This window comes from Vidua macroura, chromosome 23 (assembly GCF_024509145.1).
Source record: "Vidua macroura isolate BioBank_ID:100142 chromosome 23, ASM2450914v1, whole genome shotgun sequence".
Taxonomy (NCBI): domain Eukaryota; kingdom Metazoa; phylum Chordata; class Aves; order Passeriformes; family Viduidae; genus Vidua; species Vidua macroura.
The window spans coordinates 6708992-6723367 of NC_071593.1; the positions used below are offsets into that span (position 1 = coordinate 6708992).

Below are 14376 nucleotides of genomic sequence, written 5' to 3' on the forward strand. Positions count from 1 at the left end.
ATTAATTTGCAAATTCTTTAATCTTAAATTCCAGTAACACACAGTAGAGAGATGGAAAAAAATTTTAATCTAGGGAATAAAAGAGCAGAAATGGAAAAAACTTTTAAGGAATAAAAGAGCAGAATAATTCCTTTTCAGCATGAGTAGGGAAAAGAAAAATCATGGTGATGTGACTGGATATTGACTTGGCACTGCCTGGCACCAGTGTGAAGTTTTTGGTGATTTTTGCCTGTTTTTTGGGGAGGGAGGAACCTCCTGCTGTGCCTTTGCAGAGTGATTTGCACCGAGCTCATTTCCATCAGTCTGTCCCTGATTTCCATGGGTTTCCACACAAATCGAGTGAGCTGGGATTTGAATGGGCAATTCCCCCTTTGTATCTCACACACAGCTGCTGCTACCTGCCAGAATGTTCTTTTTACTTCTCCTTTATTGGGTAGATTTGACAATTCTTACAAGGCTTGGGAAAGCATTCCTGGCTCTATCTCAGGAGCTGTTATTTAATAAGGGAAATTACCTGAAGTGTTTACAGGGAAATGGTGTTGGTGACTCACATGGCCACACTTGAGAGATTGGTGTAAAATATCATTTCTGGAGGTTCTTTCATTAACTGAACCTGATTTTGGCTCGTTTTTGGGGCTGAAATGTGTTTCCAGAGAGGATGGAGGCTGCTCCTCTGGACTTGCCGAGCCCTGTGCTTTCACAGCTCTAGTTCAGGTGTGATTGTGCCTGTGGCCACAGAGTGCTCATAAAAAGGATTTTCTCCTTAAAATCCAGCTTGTGCGAGGAGCAGGTGACACAGGGTGTGGTTTATTGTCTGTCCTGCTCTGGCTGCTCCTCAGAGGGGTTCTGGCAATAATCCCCCGTGTTCAGATCAGGCCTGAACACCAAGATGTAGCACTTGGGCACGAAGTAACTGGCCAAGATCCCCAGGGTGGTGGCCAGGACGGTGCAAATCTGCGTGACGGCCCTGAGGACCGTCCTGAGCGTGGCGAAAATCACCACGAAGAAGATCCAGACGACGAAATAGATGAGGGTGGCAAAGGTGATGCCCCTGGCCACGTTGTACCTCCTGGCTGGGGTTTGCACCATGAAGGTGCACAGGAAGCAGGAGAAGGCCAGGCAGCTGTTGTAGCCGTGCAGGAGGACAAAGGCAGCCCAGGACTGCGTGCCACACAGCAGCAGCACCTCCCTGGGCAGGGACTCGTAGTCGGCCACCAGGTAGTCAGGGCCCAGGCGGAGGTGGCACAAGCAGAGCAACGCCTGGGTGAGCATGGAGGCGGCCACCAGCAGCCAGGCCCTGCCGTGGGTCACCCAGCGCAGCAGCCTGGGGGCGCAGCGAGGGAATTCCGTCAGCAGGGCGACCTCCAGGGCCTTGGGCACGAAGGTGGAGAAGCAGCCGTTGAGGCACAGGGCGTAGGAGAGCTGCTGCAGCGAGCAGAGCGCCGCGCTGGGCCTGCCCACGTACAGGCAGCAGCTGAGGCTCTGCAGCAGCAGCCAGAGCAGGGCAAAGAGGCTCCTGGCACCCCCCGCCAGCTGCACCAGCGGGCTCCGCAGGTGCTTCAGGAACAGCAGCGCCGCCGCGCCGCTCAGGGCCGCCGTCAGGGCCGCCAGGGCCACCAGGGCCACGGCCAGGGGCTCGTCCCAGAAGAGGAACCTCTCGCTGCGGTCGTGGCACCGCGTGCTGCGGGCGGGCGCCCACTGGTGCCGCGGGCACGGGGAGCAGCTGGTGCTGTCTGCAAAGAGAGCCTGCTGAGCACCCTGCAGGCCTTGGTGCCGGGTCACACAGGGATTTTTGGTGGTGGTTGGGCTGGGGTTTTGCCTCCCTCCAAGGTGTTTTGGGAGCTCCAAAGCTTGTGGTAGTTCACCCTCCGCTTTTCCACCCTCATCCCCAAAGGATCCTTGCATTTCTTGCCTCTTGTTTCCCTTCCCCAGCAATCCCAGGATTTTATCCTCTGCCTCTCTTCTACCCATGCCCCCAGAATTCCATCACACCCTTTTCTCCCAGCTCTGCAGATAAAACGTAAATGTTGTCCTCATTCCTTCCCTCTGGGCCCAGCAGGGGCAGGTCCCCAGTGAAGCGCAGAACAGAGAGGGGACACCTGGAAGTGCTTATGGAGGAGAGCTCCCAGCTCATCACCACCTCAGCCAGGAGACAGACTAATCCTGTTAAAGCCTTTAAATTGCCCAGACCTCACCTGTGCTGCTCCAGAAGGTATTTTCTGAGCAGTCTGTGCAGTCATAGCAGCAAAGGTTGAATCCTTTTATTCTTCTGAATTGTCCTGGCTGGCAGCGCCTGAAGCACTCGGATGTGGGCTCCTGGCAAAGGCAGGGACAAACATCAGCCAGGAAACCTCCAGGAGAACAAATCTCCAGCAAATCAGAAGGAACTGTGCCATTCTTACCTTCTTATCTGCGGTGTGGAACTTGATCTGGGACTTACGGACGTACAGGGACTGGTCGTAGTCCCCCACGGGCAGGTAGGTCACGCTGCCGTCCCTCCAGGCCCAGAAGATGAGTTTGTACCCAGTGTTTGTGCCGTGGGATTGGTCAAACCTGAAGCTCTGGCCGTTCACCTCGAACGGGAGGGTGTTCATGAAGTGCAGCAGCTGGGGAGGAAGTGAAATCAAAACCGGTTTTGGTACAGTCGCTCTTGTTCGGAGGGTGGCAATTCTGCAAGCTGACATCAGCTGTCCCTTAGGTGGGCTAAGATTGGCACAATCTGGCTGCCATGTGACAAAAACCAAAAAGATCTGCCCTCACCTGCCAGGGCCTGATGGGTGTTCTGGGACAGCCTCTGGCGGTGCAGCCCAGAGCTCTGTGCAGGGCGTGGGCCACGCTGTACACGGCTGTGTGCACCGGCTGCACCGTGGTCACCGCCAGCATGGGCCAGACGTCCCCGAGGGTGACGTTGCCACACTGCTGGCAGTGCGTGCCCAGCACCTCGGCGTTCGTGAGGCGGCTCAGCTCCCTGGACTGCCGGCAGAACTCGTCCTGCGTGACGGAGCTGAAGAGCTCAGCCACGTACTCCTGGAAGCCGGGGACCGTCCCCGTTCTCATGACAAAGCCCAGCACCGTCCCGACGCTCTGGATGTTGGGGGTGGAGGTGGCGATGTCCGACAGCATCCAGGCCTCGGTGCCAATCCAGACCTTCTTGCCCAGCCCCATCCTGATGCTGTGCTCCAGCAGGGCCTGGGCTGGCACGTTGTGTGCAAGCAGCACGATGACGTTGACTTTGGTGCTGTTAATTAACTTAATTGTGTTTTCCAGCTGCTTTTCGGCATTGGGCTCGGTCAGGTCTGTGGGGATGAGCCCCTCGAAGGCGATGCAGATGTTGTTGGTGCCAGCCATGCTGAGGAAGAGGGCCTGGGCCCCCTGGCCATACGCATCGTCGTTGCCCACCGTGGCGACCCAGTTCCAGCCAAACTGGTTGAGGAGCAGCACTATGGCCTCCACCAGGTTCTTGTCGCTGGGCACGGTGCGGTAGAAGGACGGGTACAGCTCCGTGTTGCTCAGGGTCTCGCTGCTGGCTCCGTAGCTCACCTGGGGGAGAAAGGATCCTCACTTCCAAACAAGTCCAAAGGTTTATTAAAGCCTTATCAGAAATAGAAGACTGAGTAGAGAAAATGTTACGGCGCTGGGAGCAGAGGACTTTAGTGGCAGGCACATCCTTGTCTCTCTCAGGATTTTTTCATAGAGGAGCACAGAGAGAAGAAAGAGAAAACAATTTCTATTTCTGCTCCTTGTTTTTCCCATGTGGAATGTGCTTGGAGAATTGTTTACCTGGGGTGATTGCTTGGTTGGATTCTGGTGAGGATTGTTTGAGCCCGGTGGCCAATCCAATCCAACCCAATCCAATCCAATCCAATCCAACCCAATCCAATCCAACCCAACCCAATCCAATCCAATCCAATCCAATCCAATCCAATCCAATCCAATCCAACCCAACCCAATCCAATCCAACCCAATCCAATCCAACCCAATCCAACCCAACCCAACCCAATCCAATCCAACCCAATCCAATCCAACCCAATCCAATCCAACCCAACCCAATCCAATCCAATCCAATCCAACCCAACCCAACCCAATCCAATCCAATCCAATCCAATCCACCTGTGGCTGCACTCTCAGAGAGGGGCACGAGTTGTGAGGGAGTTAGAGATGGGAGTTAGAAAAACAGGTTTGTAGTTTTAGTATCTCCTTTAAATAGTATATTAATGGATTATAGCATAGTTATAATAAAGAAGTCATTCAGCCTCTGAGCTGGAGTCACACATCAGCATCTCTTCCCCCCGGGTTCACCTGCATTTACAATCGACTTTTCCCACCCTGTGCTCATCCACACCACGGAGGTTTTGCCTTTTAACCCTTTCACCCTCCCAAAGTTCTGCCCATCCTTCACTGTCTGTTCTGAGTTTAAATCCTTAAATCTTGATTGGAGGTCAGCTGTTGCCATACTGATGCCCTGTGAAGGCTGAGCTAGGACAGAGGCTGGACAGAGCTGAAGAATAAAGCAGGGATTTATTAAAGGATCTCCTCATGGATCCACCTTGGGCAGCACCAGAGCCCAGCCAGGGCTGCAGCCAAGATGAACCCAAATGGCCCCAAAATGCACGAGCGCTCACAGGGGCTCTCACTTTTACAAGTTCTCCATTTGCACCTTGGAGTTGATTGTCCAATTCCAGCTTTAAAGCCTGGAGTGTGTCCAGGAGGGGAGTTAATGACCCACCCCAGAACATTCCGGAAATCTGTGGCAGATGAAAGGCTGGAATCTCTGCTTTAACACCAAGCCCTTCCCCACCAAAAGGGAGAAAATTCTTACAGGGCTTGGGAAAGGATTCCTGCATGCATCTCTGGAGCTGTTTCATATGAAATTTACTTAAGAAATTTCTATTAATACTTAAGAAACTTCTATAAGAAATTCAATAAGAAAAGGAAATTACCAAGACTATTTACAGGGAAGTGGTCAGGGAAATTACCAGAAGTGTTTACAGGGACATAAAACATGAATTCTGGAGGTTATTTCATTACCTCAAAGGGAGAATTCTGCTTCTGGGAGGGTTTTACCTGCGGGATCAGGAAGGAGCTGAAGAGCTTGGCCATGGCCAGACACAGGTCGGAGTTGTGGGGGAGAAAAGGGAGAAAATTCTTACAGGGCTTGGGAAAGGATTCCTGCATGCATCTCTGGAGCTGTTTCATATGAAATTTACTTAAGAAATTTCTATTAATACTTAAGAAACTTCTATAAGAAATTCAATAAGAAAGGGAAATATTACCAGAAGTGTTTACAGGGACATAAAACATGAATTCTGGAGGTTGTTTCATTACCTCAAAGGGAGAATTCTGCTTCTGGGAGGGTTTTACCTGCGGGATGAGGAAGGAGCTGAAGAGCTTGGCCGTGGCCAGGCCCAGGTCCGAGCTGTGGGGCCCGATGACGGCGGTGACGCGGGGCTGGTACTGGCTGTAGTCGCAGAGCACCCCGATGCCCGCGGTGCCCTTCTGGCTCAGGAAGAGCAGGCTGGGCTGCAGGGCCACCAGGGGCTCGGAGCAGGTGTCGTACATGTCATAGCCCAGCGTGACTCCTGGCAGGAGAGAGCTGGAATTGTTGATCTGCTCGATGGCAAACCTCATCCCCAGCGCCCAGATCAGCCCGTCCGCGAATAACCTGGGGGGAGAGCGGACAGCGGGGACACGGCCTGGAGGTGCAGCTGGGACTTGGCTTCTTCGTGGAGGAAAAATCATTTATTCTTTGTAAGAATTAATTCATTTTTATAAGTAAAAAAGTATTTGATTCAATGTAACTGATTCATTTACAATTTAAGCATTTGTTTCAATTTAACTGATTTATTTACAATTTAAGTGTTTGAGTCATTTACAATTTAAGCATTTGATTCAATGTAGCTGATTCATTTACTATTAAAGCCTTTGCTTCAATGTAACTGATTCATTTACAATTTAAGCATTTGATTCAATTTAACTGATTTATTTACAGTTTAAGTGTTTGATTCAATGTAACTGATTCATTTACAATTTAAGCATTTGATTCAATGTAACTGATTCATTTACAATTTAAGTATTTTATTAATTTACAATTTAAGTGTTTGATTCAATGTAACTGATTCATTTGCAATATAAGCATTTGATTCAATGTAACTGATTCATTTACAATTTAAGCATTTGATTCAATTTAACTGATTCATTTACAATTTAGGCATTTGCTTCAATTTAACTGATCCATTTACAATTTAAGTGTTTGCTTCAAGCCCTAAGGAAGCCAATGCTGCTAAAATCTTTTATCAAGGTGAAACTAAACTTTGTCAGCATTGAAAAAACACAAAACCATTTCCATTGTGGGACCAGCTGATGTCCCCAGTGCTCCACCCCTCTGCCCCATGCCAGTTCCACTGATTTTCCCTTTTTTTTCCCCAAATCCCAGCCCTGCTCTTACCTCTCACAGAGCAGCAGGGTGGGCTCTGAGCGCGCTGTCAGGTTCACCGTGTCCTTGCCAAAGGGGAACAAACCCCCCAGGATGAAATCCCCCGGCCTCCTGAACTGGGCTGACAGGCACGAGGGGCTCAGGGAGCCAGCCCAGCCAAAGCTCAGGCACAGCCACAGCCCAGGCAGCTGCATTTTGGGGGGAAAATCTGGGGAAAAATCTGGGAAAAGGAATCCAGGGAGGTCTCTTTAAATAGAGCTGGGAGGGGTTGAATAACGGGGGGGTATTTGGCAAAATGTATTGAATTCACTTTAGAGGGCAATAACCAAATATTCTCTGAGTAAAAACCACTGCCCTCATCCTGATTGCCTGTACTCACTGAGTAGCCTTTACTCAGGGTGGTTTCCAAATTCATTGGCACAGCTGTGGAAATAACCAAATCAGGGAGGCAGCCCAGCCAAAGCTCAGCCACAGCCCAGGCAGCTGCATTCTGGGGGGAAAATCTGGGGAAAAATCTGGGAAAAGGAATACAGAGAGGTCTCTTTAAATAGAGCTGGGAGGGGTTGAATAATGGGGGGGTATTTGTTTGGCAAAATGTATTAAATTCACTTTAGAGGGCAATAACCAAATACTCTCTGAGTAAAAACCACTGCCCTCATCCTGATTGCCTGTACTCAGGGGGATTTCCAAATCCATTGGCACAGCTGTGGAAATAACCAAATCAGGGAGGCAGCCCAGCCAAAGCTCAGGCACAGCCACAGCCCAGGCAGCTGCATTTTGGGGGGAAAATCTGGGAAAAAATCTGGGAAAAGGAAGGGGAGCAGGGAATCCAGGCTCAGCCCTTCCTGGGAAGTCTCTTTAAATAGAGCTGGGAAGGGCTGAAGTGATGGGGAGGAATTTGTTTGGCAAAATGCATTAAATTCACTTTAGAGGGCAATAACCAAATATTCTCTGAGTAAAAACCACTGCCCTCATCCTGATTGCCTTTACTCAGTGAGTAACCTTTACTCAGGGTGGTTTCCAAATTCATTGGCACAGCTGTGGAAATTCGGGTTCCCCTGGGAGAGGAGACAAAACCTGCTCTGATTCTGGTAAATTATTTACACAACAGTCAGTTTTATTTTTAACATTTGAAGCCATCTCATCATGGTAATGATCAAATCCTCTCTGAGGGCACTTGGGTGTAAATCCTGATTGCCTTTACTCAGTGAGTAGCCTTTACTCAGGGTGGTTTCCAAATTCTTTGGCACAGCTGTGGAAATTTGGGTTCCCCTGGGAGAGGGGACAAAACCTGCTCTGATTCTGGTAAATGATTTACACATCAGTCATTTTTATTTCTTTATATTTTAAATTTGAGGTCACTCATCATTTGGAAATAACCAAATCAGGGAGGCAGCACAGCCAAAGCCCAGGCAGCTGCATTTTGGGGGGAAAAAATCGGGGAAAAGGAATCCAACCTCAGCCCTTCCTGGGAAGTCTCTTTAAATAGAGCATGAGAGGTTGAATAATGGGGGGGAATTTGTTTAGCAAAATGCATGAAATAGGGCACCAAATACTCTCTGAGTAAAAACCACTGCCCTCATCCTGATTGCCTGTACTCACTGAGTAACCTTTACTCAGGGTGGTTTCCAAATTCTTTGGCACAGCTGTGGAAATTTGGGTTCCCCTGGGAGAGGGGACAAAACCTGCTCTGATTCTGGTAAATTATTTACACATCAGTCATTTTTATTTCTTTATATTTTAAATTTGAGGTCACTCATCATGGAAATAACCAAATCTTCCCGAGGGCAGGCAGGAATTTGCCTGGAGAGGCCATTCCTGGGTCACAGGGTTGGTGAGCTCTCACTCAGCTGTACTGAGGTTTTTTTAGGAAGTTGTTGCTGGTTGATCTAATTTTTTCCCCCCCCTCACACTGAGCTGGGATATTAATTTCAGTTAAAAAACTTAAATCCAAGTTGACAGCAAGGTAATTTAGGTTTTATTACCGTATTTTTTCTGTCCAGGGTTGGATTTTAGGAGAACTCTGAATGAGAAGTTCAATTTCCTGCATTTTCCACTGTATCAGAAAACTGCTTTTGCTGCCAAAGTGATGCTCCAGGGCTGGAATATTTTCTTTGCAGGAATAAAAGCAGATGCAGAGACCTAAATACAGGAATCCACCAGCTGCAGCTGTGTTTTCCAGGTATGTTCATACTGATATTTTTTTAAGCATCCTTTCCCTTTACTGGACTATTTAAGTGTCAGCTTTAACTATAAAACTTTAAAAAATAAGTTCTAAACAGAATTTTGGGCAAGTTCATCTTCAATATTAGTAATGGTAATTATAAGTATTAATATTTATTTCCTAAGAGGAATAGTTAGAACGAGTGTGACAAGTGAGAAAAAGTATTTTTCTTGTGGTCATACCATCATTTCTAGAGATCTAAACCCATTTTTTCCCCTTGACACACTTTATTTGATTTATTTGAAGGCATTTAATTCACTGCACAGGTGAAATACCAGCTGGCCTGATCTCCAGGGAAATGAAATATTTTTCCAGGGGGGGGAAAAAAAAAATATCTGAGTGGGTTACACTGTAAATGGTGTTCCTTCCCAACACACCCCCACAAAGGACACTCCTCAAAACCACATTTTTCACATCATTTAATGTCCACTGAGTCCAGTCCCCGTGAGGTAATAGTGATTTCCTGAATTTTTCAGCGTTACATCAGGCCAAAAAGAGATGAGCAGCCTGCAGGATTCCCCCAGGTGTCCCTGCAGTCCTGGGCTGACCCTGCAGTGCTTTTCCAGCTCCCCAAAATGTAAACCCAGTGAGTTCCCCCAGTAAATCCCCTCTGACATCCCTTGGCTCTTCCAGGAGAAGGCAGAAGCCTCACAAAGCTGTGATTTACAGTACAAGTGTGGATTCCCCCCTCAGAGAGGCAGGAAAATCCTTTTTTGTAGGCATTTAACACACTGATAAAAATAAAAATTACACACACAAGAACACAACTCGGAAGTAAAACAGCTCCAGGCTGGGCTGGACAGAGGGGATTGTGCAGCATAAATGAAATTTTGTGCAAAAATCACGGATTTAACAGGGAAGGGACACGGAGGGAAGGTGCTGCTGGGTGGATCCCTGCTCCAGGAACACTCTTCTCTTCCATCCACCCCCATTTCCTTCAGCTCCCACAAGGACAGGGAAATTTCATTTCCCCAGGGCATTACTCAGCATTAAATGCTGCAGGTGAAGCCCCCAGGTGGGATTTTTTTGTCTAAGCCAAAGTGGCCAGGTGAGCTGCCACGGGGTGTAGGAGAGCTCCAGTTTGTGCTGCCAAATATTGCTGTAAATGCACAGAGCTGGGCTTGAAAAGGAAAACCTCTTCCAGCCTTGCTGGGAATAAAAAAAAATAAATCTCTTAGCAGCTCATCCTAATGTGGAGGTTTTTTTTTTTTTTCTACCTGTAGAGCTCTACACAGCTCATCCTAATGTGGAACTTTTTTCCTAACTGTAGAGATGTAAAAAAAAAGAACTGACAGATGTAAAAAAAAAGAAAAAATGTGTAAAAAAAACCCAACCTATTCTACATTTATAAAGTGGAATAACTTGGCCAACTCCTCAGCTCCAGGCTGGAAAGAAAAAGTGGAAATAACCAAATAATAAATGGACAGAGAACCAGAGGCTTGTGCTTGTGCAAAAATGTTATTTTCACCCATCAGGGCAGTCAAGCAGCTTGTGCTGCACAAGAGCTCCTGGCTGATGCTGAAAACTGGGAATAAAAAAAAATCAATCCCTTAGCAGCTCAACCTGATGTAGAATTCCTTTTCTAACTGTAGAGATGTAAGAAAAGAACTGACAGATGCTAAAAAAGAACCGGTCCACATTTATAACATGGAATAGTTTTGCCAACTCCTCAGCTCTGGGCTGCAAAAGTGGAAATAACCATGGACAGAGAAGCAGAAACTCGTGCAAAAATGTCGTTTTCAGCAGTCAGGGTAGGTCGAGCAGCTTGTGCTGCATAAAGAGCTCCTGGCTGATGCTGAAAAATGGGAATAAAAAAAAAAATCAATCCCTTAGCAGCTCAACCTAATGTGGAATTCTTTTTCTAACTGTAGAGATGTAAGAAAAGAACTGACAGATGTTAAAAAAGAACCGGTCCACATTTATAACATGGAATAGTTTGGCCAACTCCTCAGCTTGGGGCGGCAAAGAAAAAGTGGAAATAACCACGGACAGAGAAGCAGAAACTTGTGCAAAAATGTCGTTTTCAGCAGTCAGGGCAGGTCGAGCAGCTTGTGCTGCATAAAGAGCTCCTGGGTGATGCTGTAAAAAAAAACTGACAGATGGAAAAAAGAACCGGTCCACATTTATAACATGGAATAGGTTTGCCAACTCCTCAGCTCCGGGCGGCAAAGTGGAAATAACCACGGACAGAGAAGCAGAAACTCGTGCAAAAATGTTGTTTTCAGCAGTCAGGGCAGGTCGAGCAGCTTGTGCTCGGCGAAGAGCTCCTGGGTGATGCCGTACACGTCTCCGATGTAGGGGATGGCCTCGCCCAGCATGGCCACGGCCTCCTCGGGCGAGCCCACGTTCATGATCTCCAGGAAGGCGTCGCGGGAGGGCAGCGCGCAGAACGCCACGGTGGCCGCCTTGCGGACCACCCAGGGGTGGTGCTGGGCCAGCGAGGCGTTGTAGGCGTCGGTGCAGAGCACGGAGGTGCGCGGCTCTCCGGAGCGCAGCCCCTCGAGGAAGAGCTGCAGCCAGCGCAGGGCGCGGTGCAGCCGCAGCACCGTGCGGCAGCCGGAGTCGGGCCGGGCCCGCAGCGCCGCCGGCCCCGCCGCCAGCTCGTGCTGCACCAGCGACTGCAGCGACACGAAGCGGTGCTGCTGGCGGTGAGCCTCCAGCAGAGACACCTTGGCCACCGCGTCCCTGGAGATGAAGGAGAAGACGGCGCCCAGGCTCTGCAGGAAGCTGAGGGGAAAGGGGGAGGTGAGTTGTGTGGGGGGAAAAACCACCCTGAAGGGCGGGAAAACAAAGCCAAAAGCAGCTGAGGGGTGAAAAGAGAAGGCAAAAAAACACATGAGGGGGGAAAGAGAAGGCAAAAAAGCAACTGAGGAGGGAAAGAGAACCCAAAAAACACATGAGGGGGGAAAAGAGAACCCAAAAACCACATGAGGGGGGAAAAGAGAACCCTGCCAAACCCCTGCCAAAGAAACTGCTGAGGGGTGAAAAGAGAACCCAAAAAACACCTGAGGGGGGAAATGAGAAGGCAAAAAAAGAGCTGAGGGGGGGAAAAGAGAACCCTGCCAAAAAAACCCAGCTGAGGGGTGAAAAGAGAAGCCAAAAGCTGCGGAGCGGTGCTGCTGGCGGTGAGCCTCCAGCAGAGACACCTTGGCCACCGCGTCCCTGGAGATGAAGGAGAAGACGGCGCCCAGGCTCTGCAGGAAGCTGAGGGGAAAGGGGGAGGTGAGTTGTGTGGGGGGAAAAAACAGCCTGAAGGGCGGGAAAATAAAGCGAAAAGCAGCTGAAGGGTGAAAAGAGAAGGCAAAAAGCAGCTGAGGGTGGAAGAGAGAACCCAAAAAGCACCTGAGAGGTGAAAAGAGAACGCAAAAAGCACCTGAGGACGAAACAGAGCAGGCAAAAAAAAACCTGAGGGGGGAAAAGTGAACCCAAAAAACACATGAGGGGGGAAAAGAGAACCCTGCCAAACCCTTGCCAAAGAAACTGCTGAGGGGTGAAAAGACAACCCAAAAAGCACCTGAGGGGGAAATGAGAAGGCAAAAAAATCTGAGGGGGGGAAAAGAGAACCCTGCCAAACCCTTGCCAAAGAAACTGCTGAGGGGTGAAAAGAGAACCCAAAAAACACCTGAGGGGGGAAAAGACAACCCTGCCAGAAAAACCCAGCTGAGGGGTGAAAAGAGAGCGGTGCTGCTGGCGGTGAGCCTCCAGCAGAGACACCTTGGCCACCGCGTCCCTGGAGATGAAGGAGAAGACGGCGCCCAGGCTCTGCAGGAAGCTGAGGGGAAAGGGGGAGGTGAGTTGTGTGGGGGGAAAAAACAGCCTGAAGGGTGGGAAAACAAAGCGAAAAGCAGCTGAAGGGTGAAAAGAAAACCCAAAAAACACATGAGGGTGGAAGAGAGAACCCAAAAAGCACCTGAGGAGGGAAAAGAGAAACCAAAAAACACATGAGGGTGGAAAGAGAAGGCAAAAAAGCACCTGAGGGGGGAAAAGAGAACCCAAAAAACACCTGAGGGGGGAAAGAGAACCTAAAAAACACATGAGGGGGGAAAAGAGAATGCAAAAAGCACCTGAGGGGGGAAAAGAGAACCCTGCCAAAGAAACCGCTGAGGGGTGAAAAGAGAACCCAAAAAGCACCTGAGGGGGGAAAAGACAACCCTGCCAAACCCCTGCCAAAAAAAACCCAGCTGAGGGGTGAAAAGAGAACCCAAAAAACACCTGAGGGGAGAAAAGAGAAGGCAAAAAAAATCGGAGGGGTGAAAAGAGAACCCAAAAAGCACCTGAGGGGGGGAAAGAGAACCCAAAAAAACAGCTGAGGGGTGAAAAGAGAACCCAAAAAACACCTGAGAAGGAAACAGAGAAGGCAAAAAAAAAACCTGAGGGGGGAAAAGAGAACCCAAAAAACACCTGAGGGGGGAAAAGAGAACCCAAAAAAACAGCTGAGGGGTGAAAAGAGAACCCAAAAAACACCTGAGGGGGGAAAAGAGAACCCAAAAAAACAGCTGAGGGGGGAAAAGAAAACCCCCAAAAAACACCTGAGGGGGGAAAAGAGCACCCAAAAACCCACAAGCACAGAATGTGCTGTGTTGAAAGGGACCTTAAAGCTCCTCCAGTGCCCACGGGCAGGGACACCCTGCACTGGCCCAGGCTGCCCCGAGCTGGCCCGGGACACTGCCAGGGATGGAGAACCCACAGCTCCTCTGGGAAAGCCATCCCAGCACCTCCCCACCCTCCCAGGGAAGAATTCCTTCCCAAAATCCAGCCGAAACTCAGTCTCTGTCAGCGTGGATCCGTGCCCCCTTGTCCTGTAAATTGTTCTGTCCCTCTCTCCTGTCAGCTCCAGTGCTGGAAAAGGGCCACAGCTCGTTTAAATGGGTTAAACTGGAGAAACTGCCCTGAACTCCTACAAATACAACAGTGAAAACACGATGTGGCCTAAAGCTCTGTGCGACAGATCTCCCTTAGGAAGCGGCTGGGATTTTTTTTTCCGAATGCTGATAGTAAAAGCGTTTTAAAATCACGGGGATTTGGGGAGTCAGGAGGAAAGCCAGGCTTGGTAGGCCCTGGGAAAATACCCCGGGAAAGTCTAGGCCTTGTGCTTGCTAGGGCTGCACCTGTGTGACCAGTATATGATAAATAACATCACTGTCAGATGCGATGATTGTTTAGTAATTAAATATAATTACTGCTTAATCCTAAGAATAATCATGAGAAACTGTGGTCAGGGGCTTGAGAAATTCATGCTTGATTAAGGTCAATGTATCCCACAGAACAATATGAGTTTAATAATTAACATGTAAGTTATGTAAGGATAGAATATAAAATACGTTCAGCTACGAAGCCATGTGGGAGTCAGATTTGGGTCTGTAGCCCTGATTCCCAGAGCTCTTCAATAAAAGCAGCTCCATATAATGGAATTCTGTGATTCTGTGTGTCCCGAACGCTAACAACACCGCCTTCGCCCCCTGCCCTGCCACTGCAGCCTTCTGCCCGCAGCCGCCCGCGCTCGCTCCCGGGCACTCACCGGATGAGCCCCCGCCAGCCGCTCAGGTAGGGCTCCAGCAGCACCTCCCGCTGCTCCGTCACGCACCTCCGGAAGGCGTCCAGAACCTCCCTGAGGCTGAAGGGGCCCGCGGCCGCCGCCGCCATCGCTCCGCCTCCTCCTCTCCTCCTCCTCCTCCTCCTCCTTCCGCATCCCGCACCGCCCGCTCGGCCAATCAGCGCC

The 14376-nt window shown here is 49.4% G+C and overlaps 2 protein-coding genes across 4 annotated transcripts; both read right to left on the minus strand.

Moving 5' to 3' along the window:
• Positions 1–91: 91 nt before the first annotated feature.
• On the minus strand, positions 92–6706 carry TAS1R3 (taste 1 receptor member 3). 2 transcript variants are annotated; one of them, XM_053997355.1, is made up of 7 exons: positions 6446–6706; positions 5362–5662; positions 5065–5187; positions 2761–3540; positions 2403–2606; positions 2196–2316; positions 92–1733 (listed from the first exon to the last, which is right to left on the minus strand). In XM_053997355.1, the coding sequence occupies exons 1-7, from the start codon at positions 6625–6627 to the stop codon at positions 808–810; spliced, it is 2637 nt and encodes an 878-aa protein (XP_053853330.1). In that variant the 5' UTR covers positions 6628–6706; the 3' UTR covers positions 92–807. The 2 variants fall into 2 exon arrangements, with proteins under 2 accessions (XP_053853330.1, XP_053853331.1); XM_053997356.1 differs by lacking the exon at positions 5065–5187.
• Positions 6707–9061: 2355 nt separating this feature from the next.
• Positions 9062–14308, minus strand: CPTP (ceramide-1-phosphate transfer protein). 2 transcript variants are annotated; one of them, XM_053997367.1, is made up of 2 exons: positions 14176–14308; positions 9062–11384 (listed from the first exon to the last, which is right to left on the minus strand). In XM_053997367.1, the coding sequence occupies exons 1-2, from the start codon at positions 14298–14300 to the stop codon at positions 10886–10888; spliced, it is 624 nt and encodes a 207-aa protein (XP_053853342.1). In that variant the 5' UTR covers positions 14301–14308; the 3' UTR covers positions 9062–10885. The 2 variants fall into 2 exon arrangements, 1 of the variants encoding a protein (XP_053853342.1); XR_008440420.1 differs by lacking the exon at positions 9062–11384 and adding an exon at positions 12342–12429.
• Positions 14309–14376: the final 68 nt, after the last annotated feature.

Coding starts and splice junctions, on each gene's coding strand:
- TAS1R3 (XM_053997355.1), bottom strand. CDS start 6,627: ATGCAGCTGCCTGGGCTGTGGCTGTGCCTGAGCTTTGGCTGGGCTGGC. Junction 5,663..6,445: donor ACCCTGCTGCTCTGTGAGAG/GTAAGAGCAGGG, acceptor CTCTCCCCCCAG/GTTATTCGCGGACGGGCTGA. Junction 2,607..2,760: donor CACCCATCAGGCCCTGGCAG/GTGAGGGCAGAT, acceptor CTTCCTCCCCAG/CTGCTGCACTTCATGAACAC.
- CPTP (XM_053997367.1), bottom strand. CDS start 14,300: ATGGCGGCGGCGGCCGCGGGCCCCTTCAGCCTCAGGGAGGTTCTGGAC. Junction 11,385..14,175: donor GGCTGGCGGGGGCTCATCCG/GTGAGTGCCCGG, acceptor CTTTCCCCTCAG/CTTCCTGCAGAGCCTGGGCG.